This window comes from Numenius arquata, chromosome 16, assembly GCF_964106895.1.
Source record: "Numenius arquata chromosome 16, bNumArq3.hap1.1, whole genome shotgun sequence".
NCBI classification, from domain to species: domain Eukaryota; kingdom Metazoa; phylum Chordata; class Aves; order Charadriiformes; family Scolopacidae; genus Numenius; species Numenius arquata.
Window position 1 is genome coordinate 11,299,070 of NC_133591.1, and position 18,612 is coordinate 11,317,681.

Consider the following 18,612-nt stretch of genomic DNA (forward strand, 5'->3'; position numbering starts at 1 on the left):
TCACAAGCATAGCCAGAGAGAATTTCGCATTGATCTTGGAGACTTGATGAGAGCCCAGTAGCACAAAAATGTGAACATATTTTTCAAGGTTTTTTTTTTTTTTATCTTTAAATACAGGTTTAGGAGACCAACTTCAGGCACTATTCAAAAAGTTATATAGGTTCTTATAGCTAGATATGTATTTTTAAGCATAGATAACTGTGCAAAGTCCCTGCTTGTGTAAGACAATATGCAGGTAGGCTTCTTATGTATCTTGCAGGTACCATGGCAGTTTCTCTCCTGGTATTTCCTATAGATCTTGATCTATGATGTCTTTCCTAAAATTGTTACTAACCATCTCCCCCAAAAACATAACAATGACTTGCATTCAGAATTTGTAGAGATATTACATGGTAACACATCCCTTAAATCTTACTGAGTTGCTCAAATGTAATTGCTTAAGATGGAAATTGCTGAATGTTGGTGAATAAACTGAGGGAAAAGATCTGGAACAAATATACAAAACTCAGCAGTCTGTCATAAAGGAAAGAAAACTTCACAAACGTTATCCAATTTAGTAGCACTAATTAATGAACACACTGTAGACACGTTCAGTATCTTTTGAATTATTTATTTTTTGAAGTGGACAATTTAAATGTTGATGTTATTAACCATTTTGTTTTAAATTTCTTAGAGCCCTTGGCTGAAATTTCTTGCACTAATCATAGTACATGGGGGAACAAAAGTAGAAGGTTATTTTCCAGTGTGCATGTGTGTCTGTGTCTCTGTGTATGTATGTGCTTTACAATTATCAAACATATATTTACACACCAACTTTACACTGAAGTCTTTAAGAAGTCTTTTCTATGGCAGGGGAAAGAATCAACTGACCAAAGACTTAGGTCTATATGATCCATTTGAGATTTTCCAGTATAGTCCCACAGAGCTTCTTATGCATTCAAACTTTTGCCGGAATGTTACTTCATCCAGTAGTGTTTCTTTATGAGATGAAACCTGGAGCTGAGGAATGCATCTCTTCAGTTTCCTTAACTTCACTAAACTGTAAATAATTTAAATTATTAAATTGAAATATCAAGACATTTAGTTATTGTTCATATCGCTCATCTTTAACCTTCTAATAATACATCACATTTTTAAAATAATTAGAAAAACAACAAAAAAAAGACTTTGGAGGCTATATACTACACAATCTCCATGGCTCCTGCTTCTTGGGAAATCTCTTACAATATTACAATTCCCAGAATTTATGTGGAGCAGTGGAACAGAATTGTCCGTTGGCAACTTTCACATTCAGCAATCCAGACACTACAACATTAATTTAAAAAATTGCCTTGTGTTTTATTTTTTTAATCTGTATTAAAAAAGGAACACTAACCTACTTTTAAATATAATTTTTGTTTTTTGTGAAACACCACAAGATTTGGCAAAAAAAAAAGATGTAAAAGAAGACTGTTTTGATGTATAAAACTCCTTACCAGTAGAAGAAACACTGACCTTAATTTGGCCTATTCATAGATTCATTTCATGTAGTTTTGCTGCATATTTGAAGCCTTAAAGACCAGAAAGAGCTGCTAGTCAGTTTGGAAATCACAGAACAGTTGCGCACCAATAATTCCTTTAACAGGCAAGGTGTCCATGATAAATAAAGTAAAGTAAAGCAGAAGTGTGTACATAGTATATGCTGTGAGTCATGTGCATGTGCATACATGATGTATGTGTATATACTGTTTGGCTGTGTGTACCAATATTGTGGGTGCATGCCCATTCTCTACAAATTTAAGTAGTATTTTACTTAAACTCTCCTGTTCTGTAGCTTCTGGTTTGAACTAGCTTTTCTCCCCAACACAACCATTCTGCTCCACACCCACGAGTTCATCTGTCACTCACTATCTTTATATCTTCGTGTCAGTAAAATTTTAGGACAACTGGATGAAGAATTATTTCTTACACAGAACATGATAACACTCCCACTGTAGGAAATGGAATGAAACAAATGGAGTAAAAGTGCAGTGACTGTGGTGAAAACATCTCCACAGAGTTACGCCTCAATCTCTTTTATTGTTTTTGTTTGGGGTTTTTGAGTTGTTGGGTTCTTTTTTCACTGGGGGGTGTGTGTGTTTTTTTGGAGAGGAGGCTTTCACTCTCCAGAACATATGTTTGTGAAAAATGATGTAGCAGGTTAAGGGGGCATAAGAGGAACTGTGTACATACATCAGATTTCCCCTTTTCTCTCCTTGGGCTACTAAGCATTGCCCCATTTTTTTTCCACTAGAAGTGGAAGTGGTTAGCCCCTTTCTTATCACTTCAGGAAAACAGATAAAGCCCAAGGATTCTTAGCAGAGGCCAATATATTTGAGATTGTTCTGAATGATGACATCTGTCACTGCATCAAAGACAAATTGGATGTTACTGGTATCAGTGGCGCATGTAAAGTGTGAGTAGATCTCCTTGGTCTCCTTGTTGCGATTCAAGTCCTCAAACTGGCGTTGAATGTAGACTGCTGCCTCCTCGTAAGTGTTTTGGCCTTTGTATTCAGGAAAGCAGACTGTTAAGGGGATGCGTCGGATTTTTTCTGCCAGCAGATCTTTCTTATTCAAAAAAAGGATGAGGGAAGTGTTGATAAACCAATTGTTGTTGCAGATGGAATCAAAGAGACGCAAACTTTCTGCCATTCGACTCTGTAGGAGAGGAAACAACAGTGTCAACAATATTGTTTCAGCATAACTGTGAAAAGCACACAAAACGCGTTATGTCTATCACTGAGCAAAATCTGCTTTTAGAAACAACTTTTGTTTTATTTGGTGACTGTCCATCTTAGCTGACCATGAAATCTGAGGGATCTTAATTCACTTATTTTGATACATTTCACCACGGACTACCTCTTCCTTTATTTTTTTTTAAATATTTGGCAACTATGGAGGAAAGTCTAAAACAGAAGATTTAGAAACAATAGGTGTAACTTGGGAAAACATAGTTGTGTTCAAACTTAGGTTAGCACTATAAACAAATTCTTTAAATAAAAGGGAGGAGTAATTTCTAAGGATTTCACACTACAGAAACATTCTGCTGTTAATGTTTTTGGAAAAGATGGAACTATACAGCACAATTGTAACGTTGCATCATTAGATGTTAGTTTAGCACACTGTGCCTACTCAGAATTTTTTCCTTGCCTTACTTCTCCCCATTGTATAATGGTTAAGCTTGGAAGAATACACAAGAACCACATTCTACTACGGTGGGACAACTTGTATATTTATTGGTGAAAGCTGAGTTCAGCCAGACATGTTTAACAACTTTCTGTCTGCTACCCTGACTAGGCGAACTCCATTTATGAACAATTTAGGATAACCACCACAATTACATATTTGGAAATAGCAATCCAATGCTGCCATAAACTGAAAGTGGAAAGGTCCGTTAGAAATCAATAACTGTCTTGAGTTTCCCTCCTGTTGCTGCTGCGACACACGCTCTGATGATGCACTTGGAGCTGTCCATGGTACCCAGTGCTCTTGGAAGGCTCTTTATTGCTGCAAATTAGAGATTCTGAAGATTTATAGGCTTTGAGACAGAGCCAACATAGGCTGAAAATTAAAATTCTTGAAGTGATGTCAGTTTAATTTTTTTTTTTTTTTTCACTAGAAGAGTCTTTTAGCTGTGTACTAGTTATTCTCTTCTTCAAAATTAACATCAACTAATTTTTCAACTTGGTAATAATGCTTTTTTCACCTCTGTGAACCAGTTTCACGTCAGATTCCAAAGTCTGAGTTATGCTCTTTCATCATTGCCATCTAATCCTCTTCAGACACCCCAAAACAATTTTTGAGCATCTTTAAAATCTCAGAACACTGTAAGGCATATCTCCTTCTTGTAGACTTGATCCAATGCATAGCGCTCAAAATCATTTCAAGTAGGTAAACCAATGTGATGTTAATCACAGCATGAAATTCAGTATTCCTACTCACATGTCCAGATAAATTAATTTTGTATGGGAAACATTTGTGTAAGGCTTTTAGCTCTTACCCAAATGACACGCCTACAGTTAATATTTAACCTACAGCTAAAATATTAGCTATTATTCCTTCTCACTTGTTTTGTTTAGGCTTTATACTGATGAAAACATTGTTGTGAGGAAGCATGGTTTATTCCTGCTTTATCTTCAACAGTCCTTCCTGCTGTTTTGAGATAACACCAAGATTTATTGCACCCTGGTCAAAAGATGCAAAGCATCCTTGTCCAGTAAGCCATGTAAAGTCTGCTTGCTGATAAACCATGGACAAAATATGAAGAAAGCTTTTCATATACAGCAATATAGATGATCATCTTAACTTCCTTAAAAACAATACACAAGCTTAATATCTATAGAAATTTTTTTCATGTTAAGTTTCCATAGAGATGCATATATTCAGATGATTATTCTTTAAACTGATCTCTACAAAAGCTGTACAAAAACCATTCAGATTGCTGTTTCATGTATTTGTGGAGTCTGTTTTTTTTTTTAACTCAATGTATCTTTCATCATTTTTTCCTTCAGACAAAGTGAATTTGCAATACTGTCCTGCTAAATTGAGCAAATAAATCCTGCTCTGTTTAGAGAACCTCTTACTTTTAGTAGTCCCTGATCATGAGATTGCTTAAGATTTAATATAATTTCTTCAGCTTAGTCCATATAGCAAATTTAATTAAGATTAGGCATTATTGATCAGCACAGGGCACGAGTTAAGGCGGGAGTATTGTGTGTATTCTCATCATTAATGATATATCAGGATACAGTTCCAAATCCTCCCAGTCTGTTGTCTTTGGTCTCACTTTGTATCAGAGTCACATAGTGGATAGCTTAATAATATGCACAGATCGTGAATTTAGTGACTTCAGAGGAGTCATCAGAGGAAGAGCAACTTTCTGCTTGTTAACTTTTTACATAGTGGCATGCCTTGCCATCTGAAAGGAAGAGCAGCTGATTTGATAATCTTTTATTTAAATGAGAGAAAAATAATACCAAAAACGTCTGTTAAAACTCCTGGAGATTACTGATACCTGATTTCCCAGTGCTTCCAAAAGGTATAATGAATCAATTTATACTTAAATTTTTTTCAAAGCAGCATAGTTTCTTGAAGAAAGCCTAGAATCAACTCAAGCCTAACAATTTTACTATGGTGAAAAGTGAATTTACTGTGTGGTGAATTTGCTGTTTTGAACAATATTAGCTGCATTTCCCATATAGATCATTCTGCAAGTATTGCACTCCTTTCCATATGCAATATCATTGGTTTCTAAAAACCTTATGCGTACACCATCAGTCACCTCAGTGGTCCAGAGTAAGTGAACAGAAGGGATTTGGGATATCAAAAGAACAGTATATTTTGTTTGCAAGATTATTTGCAAATATGTATGTGTTCCATTTGTCTGACTTGCGTTCAGAGGATATGAAAATAATCTAGACTCTGGGTATTTTTGTTGTTTGACTGTGAAGTATTCTAGCCAGTTTTCCCTTTTTGGAAAGTGGAAGTGAGAGGATGATTTTGGCTTTTAATAGGAGTAACAGTATTTTGGGCCTAATTCTCCTGACATTTGCATCAGTTGTGTCTACTGCATCTCCCTTGACCTCACTCCATATTTCAACTGGTGAGATGAAGGGAGAAGAATCATTCACTATTTATTACATGAAAAGTAATATGAAAATATAATTTATTTAAAATTTACTTTTTATTTGTTTTTTTTAGAGAATGAAAATATATTTTATTGTTATTACTTCAAAGGAAATCTGCAACAGTATTGATCATTATTGTTACAGTAAAACAGTATCCTGAAAAAATTACCCCTTAAAAATGCATAGTTGTTGAAATATGAGCAAACTGTTTTACCTAAGCTTTTCAAATTACCTCTTTTACTTTTCTCATTTTATTTGTGTTGTTATTCCTTTTCATTTTCTATGGATTGATTTGGCCAGAATCACATCCTCTGTTCTCAGAGTTCCACGAAGGCATTGATTTAGTTATTTTAGTGAGTAATTCTATGTTTACAGATTATAACCACAGACCTTTGGTAGTTTCTGGTCATTTCAAAAGCACCAGGACACACCATGATAGCTGGCAATGCCACAGCAGCAGTATGTAGCCACGTTGACATCTAACTTACAAGCTTCTTAAGGCATACTGAAATATAAGCAAAATTATATAGTCCCTATATTTGGTGGGTTTTGATTACTTCTTCCTTTGTAAAGGTGAGTTCAAGTTTGAGCACATTTTATATATGGACAGATTTATAGGTGTAAAAACGTGGCTTTAAAAATCTGTTTGAGGGTTTATTTTTTATTTTCACAATGTAAATCCTGACACAACAGATAATCCCCTAAAAACATCATAGGTCTGTTTCCAAATAATCGTGCTCTTCTTTCCATCCTTGAATTTGTAGCTGATAATAAAACCTTGCAAGAAATTTTTAGCTCGGTTGAAATCATTTTTCTACTAATTGTGTGGAAAAAAGTGTTTTAGAGCTAATATAGGTTTTTGGCCAACTCTCAGAACATTCATGCCAACAGGATATTGCATTTTAAGAGGTTTGTGTTTATTACTGTATTTTGTAGTGAATCATAATACTGTCCCTCTACTACCAAATCCTCAGCTGGAGTCTGTAGTCCAAGGACAAAATCAGAGAGTTAAAACTGTTCCATAAATTGTGAAATGGAATGAACATGTACAAGAGGACTGACAGTTTTAAATTAATGAAAACTTGGTGATCTCTTACATGACGTAAAGGAAGAATTAGTAAACTGTTGTAGCTGATACCTAAAAAATTTCATCTTCAATGTAATATCATTACTATAATATTGGTGGGTATTTGAAAGCCATAAAAACCTTAACTAAACTAAATAGAATTTCTTTTAGTTAAAATGCAAATAAGTTAATCAGGAATCATTTCCAACAAGGATGCAGGCTATATTACACCATTGCAAGACTATGGTTGCATGGTATAAATGCATGATATACCCCAAAAATCCATTTCATAATTTACCTATAATAGTAAAAGTAGGAAAATGTATCACTGGACAGTGAGGAAACTTATCAGAAAGGAAAAGTCAAGTCTTCAAATAACAGTAAGATGTCATCCATATAATTGTGAAAACTTTAGGGAGAGAGAAACAGGAAGCACAAACTTCCATACGAAGAAGAGAAATCTAAGTGAAGTTATTCTGAATTTTCTTTTTTACCTGTTAACATGGAGACATGAAACACATAGTGTTCAATCTCACTTTCTGTGTGGAATTAAATGACAAAGAAGTAAATTCAAACCTAAGAGAAAACAGTATACATGGCAAGACAAGGCCTTTATAAATTTTAAGTGTTGGATTATGATTTGTGCAGTGCATCAATCACATTTGAAACAGCAATACATAGCAAGGCTCTCAGGTTTTTATACCCGGATGACATCTTGGTATGTCTGAAAGTCTTAAATAAGAAGTGATATTTCCACAATTCTAAGATGAAGGCTGACACTGAAGTGCAGCCTAAAGATACATGATGTATCCACTCATGTACTCCTATCCTAAAACAACAGGCTCATTTCTGGTTTTGTCAATATTGTAAAATTACTGTACACATTATAAGAGAAGTGAACTTGAGAGGGTAATAGCTTATTATAATAAAAAAAAATAATAAATTATTTACAAATGCCAAAGGAGTTATAAAAATTTTCTATTAACGTGGAGGAAAAATAAAGGTAGAAAAAGGCATTCTTCTCTGCAGTGTCTTTTCCAGTTCAGGAATCCTAAGGGGGTAGCTAGCCAGGTGGTTAGAAAAAATGTGCTGCTGTAATTTCATAATTATACACAAGCTGGGGTATAAACAAGATAATGCCAGTGCCTTATCCAGATGGCCTTGTTGGGGGCTAATTGCAAATTCTTCTCTGAGCATGAGAACAAGGAATTGGTTGCTTAAGGGAAAGAACATGCTAAGGAACAGATGGCTGCTTCTGTTCTTCCAATAATTCGCAAACATCCCTGGTCATCCTCTGGAACAGTAGAGGTGTGCTTGGCAGCAGAGTTCCAGAACAGCTAAGAGTTTCCAAAAGGGAAGACCCTGTTACCAAGATAGCAAGTAATTCGAAAAAACACTTGGTAAATGGACCCAAATTGGAATGTAGTATCTCCTCACAGCTTTCACAGTAAAGCTTTCTGGTTGTGGTTGGGAGAGCTCTGAACTTAAAAATGAAAAATTATGATGAGAGAAGCCATCACAAATAAGGAAATTAACGGCCATTTGTACTAAATGCCTAAAAACTTTATCTTTGAATATTTATTTCTCTTTCATCTATTTTAAAACTGGTAGGCATTTGGGGATTGTGAAAACCTCAACTAAACTAAATAAAATTTATCTTGTGTAAACCATAAACAATGTTGAATAAAATTGGTGCAAGAATGATAAAGTTTGCTTTCCAGAAAAGCTGGAAGATCTTTAAATGTCAGTAAATCTTGGAAGAACCAGTGGAAGCTGTTGCTATTTTCCTGTTGAGGCTTTTCCTTGTGTTAGTGACTGGCATTTACAATACGCTGGTAGCTATGAGCTATTTCATAAAACAGCACAAATCTTTCCGTGTCAAATGTGTTGTTTAGACATCCACAACTTTAAGATCTTCTAAGGAAAGCAGGTGAAGCTAAAGCATTTGAAGAAGAGGTGGTGCAGTAAAAAGGTAATTGAATCTGTTAGATGTAAACATCGGTTTTTCCTTAAGGCTACTATACAAAAAAATTGAATCTGTTCTGAAATAATGACAGTCTACAAAATAAGTCAAAGAAAATACCATTGCCTAACGCAGTCATAGTCAAAGCAATTCAGGAATTCAAACTATGTTTGAATAAAGGTAAAATGGAAGGCAGAGAGAAAGCAGAAGAATTTTGCAGAAAAAAAAAATACAGATGATGCAGAAAGCAAGAGATAGCTTGGATAAATACAAAGAGATATCTTTTCTTGTAAAATATCCTAGATTGAGTGCTAGTTGAAAGGTCAATCCCATCTAGCAGTTAGTCCTTCCTGTTTGAGTGCTGGATGAGAAAGACTTGATTTAAAAAAAAAAAAAGACTATCGTATGATTCATCTTGTGTTCAAAAAAAGAAGACTCCTACAAGAATGCATAGGATCAGGTGGCTGTGGGTCTAGACGGGGAAAGATGATGATAATTTCATGAGTTACAAAAAATAATTGCTTTCATCTAAAAATCAAAAAGAAGAAACTAACTATCTGTTGGAGAGAAGTAAATAGCCTTAATCCAGTTCACACTATATATCTCTAAAATAAAGAAATTAACCTCACTGAGGTAGGATTAAACTGGGATAACACACTTTACCTGTGTTGTCCTATATATACCTGTTTCTAGCCTTGGCATCTCCCAGAAGGGATAGGATAGACAATATGGATTTGAGACTAGACAGAATTGGTTTGCCTTTCCAAAGCCTTTCTTTCCAACCCTAGGATCCCAAAGCTTTTCTAGAAAATGTTGGGAATTCTAAAATGTCAAAATTAGAAAAGGTGACACAGAAGGGTAAGTCCCATTTTGAATTCATTAAGAAATGTTCTGAAGTCACTTAGCAGTTTAGCTTTGTCTACAAGCTTTACAACAAGTCTACAAACTTGTTATCGCATCACCAAATATGTTACATTAGCCTAAAATCACTGCGGGAATTCCTGACCAGTTACGTGGTAAATAAAATGGGAAGGAGGTCAGGATAACTATAAGCAGCTATGTCAATATAACACCTATCATATGGATATATACATGCAAATGCCATCTATTTCTGTCCTTCCTGCCAAAATTCCTTTGTGTCTTGCATATATAAGAAGAATGTGAAGTGCAGAAAGGTGGAAAACTAGCATAGCATATTATGTATATACATATACTTTATGCCACCACAATAAAGGGAAATTGAAAGGGATGAGAGAAGGTTTTATATTAGAGGAACCTTGAATCTTTACAATGAAAAGAGCACATAGAAGACTGAGAAACATGGATGTTATAAAGTGGAGCCCTGAAGAAATCTTGTGTGATTTTGGATAGGAAGATATGTATTTACATAGTGAGGGCAAAAAAAAATGTATTAAGCATGAAACAAGCTTGTTCCAGGTTTTTTTTAGCAGATTCATCCTTATATCAGGAGCAAAAAGTATACTGGCAAACAAAATTTGTAAACTACCAAATTAATTCCTCACTATTTTGAAGGTAATGTCACTTAATTGTTTACACTTACAGTTTGTATGTGAAAACGTAGAACAGGTAGAGGAGGCAGTAAATATCTGACACTTCTTTTTCAGAGAAGAATGGGAAAATAAACCTGACAAAGCAGTACTACAGCATATTGTCTCCCTTGATGGTTTCCTGTGGAGTACCACTACTGTCTTTAGAGAAAATTCTGCAGATGATAACTGAATTTGGCAGTATGAATGAGAAATGAATGAAAATTACATGGAGACCTTTAGTCTTGGCTATTGTATAGGATGACAATGAAAACATGATGAATATTTTATCACGTATGATCCCTGTGACTGGAAAAGAATTGTAGTGTTTCTAAGCCTCCCTGTGGACTAGACTGGACAAAGCAGTTTTCATTGGGAGTATTACTTTAACAGTCCTAAGCGTTTGTCTTTGAAAATTGATCCCTGAAACCTTTTAGGCGTGCACTGAAACAGCAAGTCATGTCTGTAGGAATACAGGATAAGTTAAGCATTGTTGTGAAGTAGTATGGGTGCCAATGACAGACTGGGGTAAACCACTCTTTAATACCATCTATCAAAACTGTTTTATGTTCCTAGACCAGGAACAGATTTTTTAATCATAGTAAGTACAGTCTGATACCAAGCTATGATTATACGAAGGAGGATGCCTAGGCTGAGAAAGAAGTTTGATTAAATTTCCTGACAGGAGGATTAGATTTTGAGCCAGGGGATTTCCAAGCAAAGGAACAGGACAAGAAGTGCTTCTGCTAGGACTTATAAACTAAAAGGAATCTAAAGAAAGGATATATAGCAAACTCTTGGAAGAACAGAGGGAAAGGTTACTGAGTTCGAGGATCAGAAAGAGTGGAGCATTTCATCATTTAATAGAAATGCTAGAAGATCCAGATAAAGGCTAGTCCAGTACGTATGACCAAGGTATTAAAGACTGTTTCACAACACGGAAGGGGGCAGAATAAAAGTAGAGAAATATATGTAGATTGAGTTATTGCTTGTGACTAGCTATACATATCTTCTAAGCAAGCTGAAGTACAGGAAAATTATATTTAGAAGTCATAAAATGTGCATGTGATAGGTGCTATATTTATCACTTCTCATAAGAGAATTACAACTCCAGAGAAAAGTTCTAGAAAAAGGTATGTTCAGGAGAATAGAAATATGTGGCAGTCAATATTGGTCCTGTGCCTGATAGAATAGCAACACAAGTCTGCATTTATGGGAGGGAGTAATAAGGATAGACTGACAAAAGAAACGCTACTGCTGCTGATGCAGGCCAGAAGAAACATGAAGTCACAATGGACAAACACATTAAAACCTACACATTACATAGTATCGAGCCAGGGCAGTGCTGCCAGGGCTGTAGTAACAGTTCACAAGATAAATAGTATCATGGAATATACCTCTTTTCACAGGCCTCCATTTAATCATTAAAGTGGGTGGGTAGCTTGTTTCTCTTTAAAGGAAAGCTTGCTATGTTTCAGTTTCTCAGTATACAACTGTTAACACTCTCCTTTTGCTGTCTGAAAGGTCAACAAAGCTTTATGCTACATAAGCCTCTTGACATCAGAGTTACGAGCGCCTGCACTGTGCTTCTCTGTATATTATTTGGGGGGACAAGCAGTTTTAAGAGGGCAAACATGCCATAAAAGGAATAGAAGAATAAATCTTCAGTGTCTTTGACAGTGCCAGAAAATTAAGATTTCCTGAGTACAAATTAAGATATTTCTTAACTTAGTTCTCAGAAGCAAATTAGCAGCAAACTGCATATTTCTGGAGTTTAGAAAAAAAAATCTAGTTTAAAAATTTTCTCTTGTTTAAATCATATTAATTTAAAAACTCACAGTTCTTCAAAATATATCCAAAGTAGCATGAACAACCATACTTTAATTGTAAATATCTGGATGTTTTATCCTTAGATTGAGTTATATATATCTGGTAATAGAGGCTGGCTTTTTTATTCCTGGTAACATATTTCAATTGATTTCAGTGCTTACTCATTGTTTGCAAGTGGGGTGGGGTTTTTTGGTTTTGTTTTTCTTTCAGGCCTTTAGATTATTTGCTTAGCTCAAGGCCAAACAGAGCATTTCAAGTACATATTCAACATAGCTGAAATGTTGCATATTTTTGTACGTAATGTGGTCCAGGACATTAGCTGTCCTCATTTGGGACGTTTAAGCTTGATATCAGCCTTCTCCAAAGGTCCCTTCCAACCCCTACAATTCTGTGATTCTGGGTCTAGGCAATAAGTAATTTAACACCGGATTGACCTGCAAGGAGAGGCTGAGGGAACTGGGCTTGTTTGGGCTGGCAAAGAGGATGCTAAAGGGTGATTTAATAACAGCCTACAATTACTTGAAGCATAGTTACAAAGATGATGACACTAAACTCTTCCCAGCAGTATCACATGAAAGAGTAAGTGGCAACGAACACTAATTGCAGCTTGGGAGTTTCAGCTTAGATGTCAGGAAAAAAAATGTCACTAGCACAGCACTGGAACAGTTTGCCTAGAAATTTTGTGAAATCTCCATCCATAGAGGTTTTCCTCACTCAACTAGATAAAGCCATAGCTGGCCTGATTTACTGTTGGCAGTAGCCCAGCTTCAGCTGGGACAATAGGATAAGTGACCTTCAGAGATCATAGAATCATAGAATGATCACATCTAGCCTACATTTCTATAATTCCATGAACTATGAAAACATATTTATAGTTGACTCTGTAACTGTGAAGTCAGTTTTATGCATGCAGTTCTGGGCAGATCTCAAACCTTTCATCCTGAAGAGGTTAATTCAAGCATAAGGGCTATCCTTTTGTTGGAAAGAGTTATACTACACTGGCACTATCCTGTAGGTGAGGCAGGATGATATGGAATTGGGTCAAAGAATAGAGTTGTGGCCTTTGTGGAATACCTATTTTTTATTGTTCTCTGTTCTTTCAAGCTCTCTGGACCTTAGAGTAGCCCCTATGCTATTAAACTGTTGCAGAATTCTGCATGAGAACTACATGAGAATATGCAAGTAAAAAGAAAAATGTTATTCACTGTTGCACACTATTGACTAACCTACCTTTTGTATAGTTTACTCATAACCCAAGCTCTGGCTGATAGATTATCTGTAAAGAACCAATGCTTTTCATTGCACCTTCTTTGAAGTGTGCACATTTCTAATACACCAAAGGGGCAGGGAAGGGTGTTAACAGGGTGAATTGGTTTCTGTCACCCAGACAATTGTTTGACATAATTGAAGTGACACAATATATTGCAAGCATAAGAGAAAAATATTTCTTTTAAAATGAAAGAACTCCATTACTTTATGCTACTGGCATGCGACAAGAATGCACTAGTAGGCTTAATAATTTTGTGTAGCAGAATAATGGCAGGGGGACAGACTGCAAAATTTAGTGCCTGTGAATGCCTTTCCTCTGGATAAAAACATTTGAAATCTGAAACATCAGTGACAAGAGTCCAACCTGATAAACTATGATATAAAAAAAAAAAAGAGGACTTCTCAAGCAAGTAGGCTTTCATTTCAACACAATCAAGTCCAGCTTTAAAAAAGGACTTTATGCATATTTATGAAAGCTAATAGATAAGAGTAAGGTGAAGCATCATTTGTAACAGTTATTAGAATTAGAAAACAAAGAGAAAACCAGCAAGAGTTATCACAAGTACGGAATTAGTATAATGTGAAAAAAATTAAATAAACAAGTTCTCTTCAGCCTGGAAAAAGAAACAGCTGAGCGAGAACACAGGAGAGCTCATAAAATCATGAATGGTATGGAAATGGTGAATAGTGAATTATTTTTGCACCATTTCTTACAATGCAAGAAATAAGAAACATCAAATTCAGTTATCTGACAGCAGACAAGTATTCCTTCCATGCAATGCATAATTAAATGTAAAACTCTGTCATGAGGTGTTAGAGAATAATAATAAGACTCATAAAAGTGTAATTAGGTTCAAAAAGCAATTAAATTAAAAGGGCACTTAGAAAGATGTTGATGCAATCCTTGGTTCAGTTATCCGGTAGGGTCTATTACAGGAAGTATCAGTGTATGCTTGATCTGTTCCCATATTCTTTCCTAAATAGCCACTGCTGCCCACATTTGGACACAGACTACTGCAGATATTTGCTGTGACTTAGTACAACTGGTTTGTATGTTATGGCTGTCAGAACAGCTCACACTTTTTGTGAAATCAGCTGTTTCATTCCGTAGTGGTGAAAACTTCTGCTTTACATAACCCATGTAAAATTGCCACAGTTCCTAGATAATTTTGCCTTTCCCATTAGTCTTGTCCGCTTTAAAAAAAAGTTTCTTTTACAAACTTCACCATCATTTGAAGCAAGTAAATACCACTTTATACTGTGAAATTCGCTACAGGGGGAAAAAAATGAATACCCACAAAACCTGAGACTATCTCTCAGGTTGCATGACATCTGGAGGACGCATTTTGCCCTCACAGCTGCTTAAGCTGAAATTCTTGCAGGAGCACCAGCTTCACATTTCATTGCATCTTTGAAGATATTTTAGGTAGGATGCTTACAGAGTTTGGCACAGCTAGAGCTCTTGTGGGAACAATGGCTATCTTCCCTTTTTATCCCCTCTCTGCTGCAAGATTAACGTAGCGTATTTCAGGAGCAAGTGGTTATTTCAGATCTTTTAGCAGCCTTGCCTATCATTTTAACATAGTTCTTGCAATCATGCTGGTCTTGAGGTTGCCTCCTACTAACCTAGAAGAAACATAAAGTCTGTGGGGCACATAGGTCAGTGTTCAGAGTCAAGAATTAAAAAGGAACAGAGAAAGAAAGCTAAATGAAAAAATGCAAAGCAACATCAAATAGAGGGTCTAAATCTGGGTCTGGTCTTGGCCGCCTTTGCATAAGCTGAGAGGAGTACTGCGGAGTACAAAAGCAGCATGTTTAGCAGCATGGAGAAAGAAAGAATCTTGTCTTCACTTTCAATAAATTCTTCTGGTTTTAAGCGGCATTACTGGAATTCACATCAAATCAGTTTCAAAAGATAATTTCCTTGAAGTTATTTTAGAGTAATTGGAGAAGAATGAAAGTAAAGAAATAGTGAAGTATTCTGAAAAATGCTTCTCCCATATTTGTAATGAAAGTTCTAGTCTGTTGGGCTACAGACAAAGAAATAAAAATTATTTTGGTTGATCGGGACTGAATTTTAAAAAAACAAACAAACAAACAAAAAACCCACAACAAAACGCATTGTGGTCTCATGATGTAAATCTCTTTGTTGGCATAAATCACTAGTGCTAAAGTTGTTCAGGATCATTTCTTTCACTTCGCATAGACACAGAGACTGAACCACACATTTTTTCATCAGACCATTTTTGTCTTTTTTGCTGATCTCTACTGCTCCAGTACTGGGCTCTCCCAGTGCCTCAGCGCCCTTACTTTAAGCAATTTCCATATATGGGTGGGTCCTCCCCCTACAGAGGGTTAGCAACACTACCAGCTGGGTTATCAGGCCCTCTCCTTTCTTTTGACACTATTTCATTATATGATTTACCAAATTCAACTGAAACGAGCAACTAAGTAATCATATATACACATCTTCTTTTTTTTTTTCACCTGGCAAAAGGGAGAGATTCACTATTTCCATCTGTACAAACAGATTTTGAATCTGTAAAATAGGTGGAAAGACTCCATCAATTGAAGGGAAAGGTTGAATAAGTCCATTTTTGTTTACAATTACACTGCTGTAAATTTGGAGTATTTCTAGCGATGTTACTGGAGCACTGCAAAATTGAAACAGTCAGAGCATGGCTCTGTATTGCACCAAACTGCATTATGAATCTTAAGAATCACACTGTTTTTCCAGGCGAGAAAAGTATATTTTTTTCATTTACAGTCACCATAATGTATACTGTAAGCATATTGGAAAGAAAAATAAAATCTTAAAGAATATTAATAGTAAGGAATTATATCATAATAACAGTTTCTGCAAGAAATGCAAATATCTTTTAAAATTAACTTTTTATAGCCATTTAAAACCTTATACACACACCATTTTGCCTAGAAAATGTCTTGTAACAAGTCCTCATATCAAGAAATGGAAGTTTACAGTCATGTTAGAAGTCCACTATCTACTAGCTGTTCAACAACTTTCATCTTTCAATCGCAATTAACACAAAAATCTGCAGTAGATTTCTGCTTTTAACACTGGCAATATTAAACACTGCATCAAAGTTAAGATTCTTCTTCAGTGTTACCTGATTTTTCATCAGAGAGTATCAAATGAACCTCCCAGGAACTAGGGATCACCACAAAATATAAATACAGAAATACACAATATGCCATGAAGAGACAACGAAACAAAATAATTACATGTGGCATATATCACTGATATTTCTTAAGCTGTTTCTAAAACTAATTACAATTTCACTACGAACCTATTTATAGGAACTTACTCTAGAATGTAACACAAAAAACTGGAAGAACTTCAAAATTGCAAACTTAAACATTCAAGTGTCAAATGCTGAGATCATAGTTGTCTATACAGTGTTACTTGTGTAAATCTCATGTTACATGAACACATAGTTTTTTCTTCATTGAACCCAGTCTTATTCATCTTGCAAGATGGACAGTGTCATGTGCTAGTCAGGTTTTTTATTTATTGTCACAACTCAATTTATAGACCCTTTACTATAAACTTACTATTTATGAGCTGCTCAAAAGACAAAATTACTGGTTCTTCTTAAGCTTATAATTATTGTATGTGAATATTTCATTGGCTACATTTGTTTTCACAGCATGTTATCAGATCAAGAGGTACTGTTAAAACCAACTTATAAATAGGGAATGATAAAATCTATACCGTGAGAAGATACAGTTAGAAGGAACCCAGTAATTCTAGACAACCAAACTAATTTTCTAGAACCTGATTTTTCAGCACATGCATTTATTTATTTAATGAAGTTTAATAGGTCTTTTCAAGCTATCATTTATATCTGGTGTAGCACTGAGTAATCAGACCTACTACAAATCAAATCACAGGATCTCAAATTAGATCCCTTTGAGAAGAGTTAGGAAGAATGTGGGATTACCTATGAAAATTTTCATTTAAGATACTGATTTGGAACCAAAAAGGAACATGGACCTATGCCAGGATCTAGCACAATTATTCAGATTAGCATTGAGCTGCTTTAGACATATGAACTTTCTCTTTTTTCCTATAATCATATGTTCCATTTGTTTCACATTTTCCTGCCTCTGCAACAGATGATGGCAGTGTTCCTACGGTTGACAGTCTTATTTATCACATAAGCCCTCATTAATCATAGAAAAACCATTATATTCATTCAATGAGGCAGAAAAACCATGGAAAACCCCATCATTGCTATAAAGCCTGAATCAAAATATATAGAAACAAGCCATCCAAAATAAGGTTACACCAACGATATTCTCCATTTACTAACTGTTGATTATTTGATTTCACCAGATCGCTTAAACCCACTCCACCTCACAGTCCACCCACACTGCTTCACAATCTAAACTTACTCCCAACCCTCTCACTCTTCCAGTTCTGTTTCCCCCTCAGATTTGTTCATTCCAGATGAGAAACAGTGCTTATATAATTTTGTACCGTTAGAGGCCGGTGAGATCTCCCTAATGATGGTCTATACCATTCACATTAGCACAGGAATTTCCACAGTTCAAATTAATTCAAACTTGCAAAGGAATGAGAAAACACACATATTTGTGAGACAAGGGCCATTCCAAATATTAAGGAGATATTGTTAAAATTGCTGGATTTTTATTAATTTTCTTTTTTAATAATAGGTGAAATATTTTTCCCTTACAAAAGGGTAACTTAAAGTTAGCATAGATTATACTGGTTGCAGAAGGGCAACATTAGTGTCTTCTCCCCCCAGCTTTCTTATCTCTAAACTGGTACAACGAGGCTCTTTAGTGGTTTTGGTGTGTGTAAATTGTATGTATGTATATCGGCATCTGATAAAGGATCTTGTCTGTAGCTACTTCTAAATTGATCCTACTGTACTATTCTAAAATTCCTTTTCTCCTGCATTGGGGAGAAGTTCTCATGGTGCATTACGCTAATTCTAGAATTTGCAGGGCTAGAATATAAGGCTGTTCCTTTTGTACATCCATTCCCAAATTTTATTATTTGTTATATATGTGAATTTTATATACTCTGAATATTTTTTCCTAAATTATGGGTTTCCATATACATCTGAGTATACCACATTATTTTTCTTTGCCATCTAATGATTCTGTCAGATGCCCTGAGACTAATTGAGTTACACACAGTGAGGGCCTGTTCACAAGGAAGGGTCTCATGGGTCTCTCCCGCTCTCAGGAGACAATAAAAACAGCGCTGTTAGCTTACTTCAAAAAAATTACCCTGTTGCTT

The 18,612-nt window shown here is 35.4% G+C and overlaps 2 protein-coding genes across 2 annotated transcripts in view; one reads left to right on the plus strand and one right to left on the minus strand.

The window, feature by feature from the left end:
• The window catches only part of RSPH14 (radial spoke head 14 homolog), a 100,790-nt gene that overhangs the window by 9,578 nt on the left and 72,600 nt on the right, over positions 1-18,612 (plus strand). The window lies entirely within an intron of this gene.
• The window catches only part of GNAZ (G protein subunit alpha z), a 48,636-nt gene continuing 30,642 nt past the window's right edge, over positions 619-18,612 (minus strand). The window contains exon 2 of the mRNA XM_074159878.1: positions 619-2,678. Coding sequence (XP_074015979.1) covers positions 2,334-2,678 — 345 coding nt within the window. The 3' untranslated portion in view covers positions 619-2,333. The remainder of the gene's footprint in view (positions 2,679-18,612) is intronic.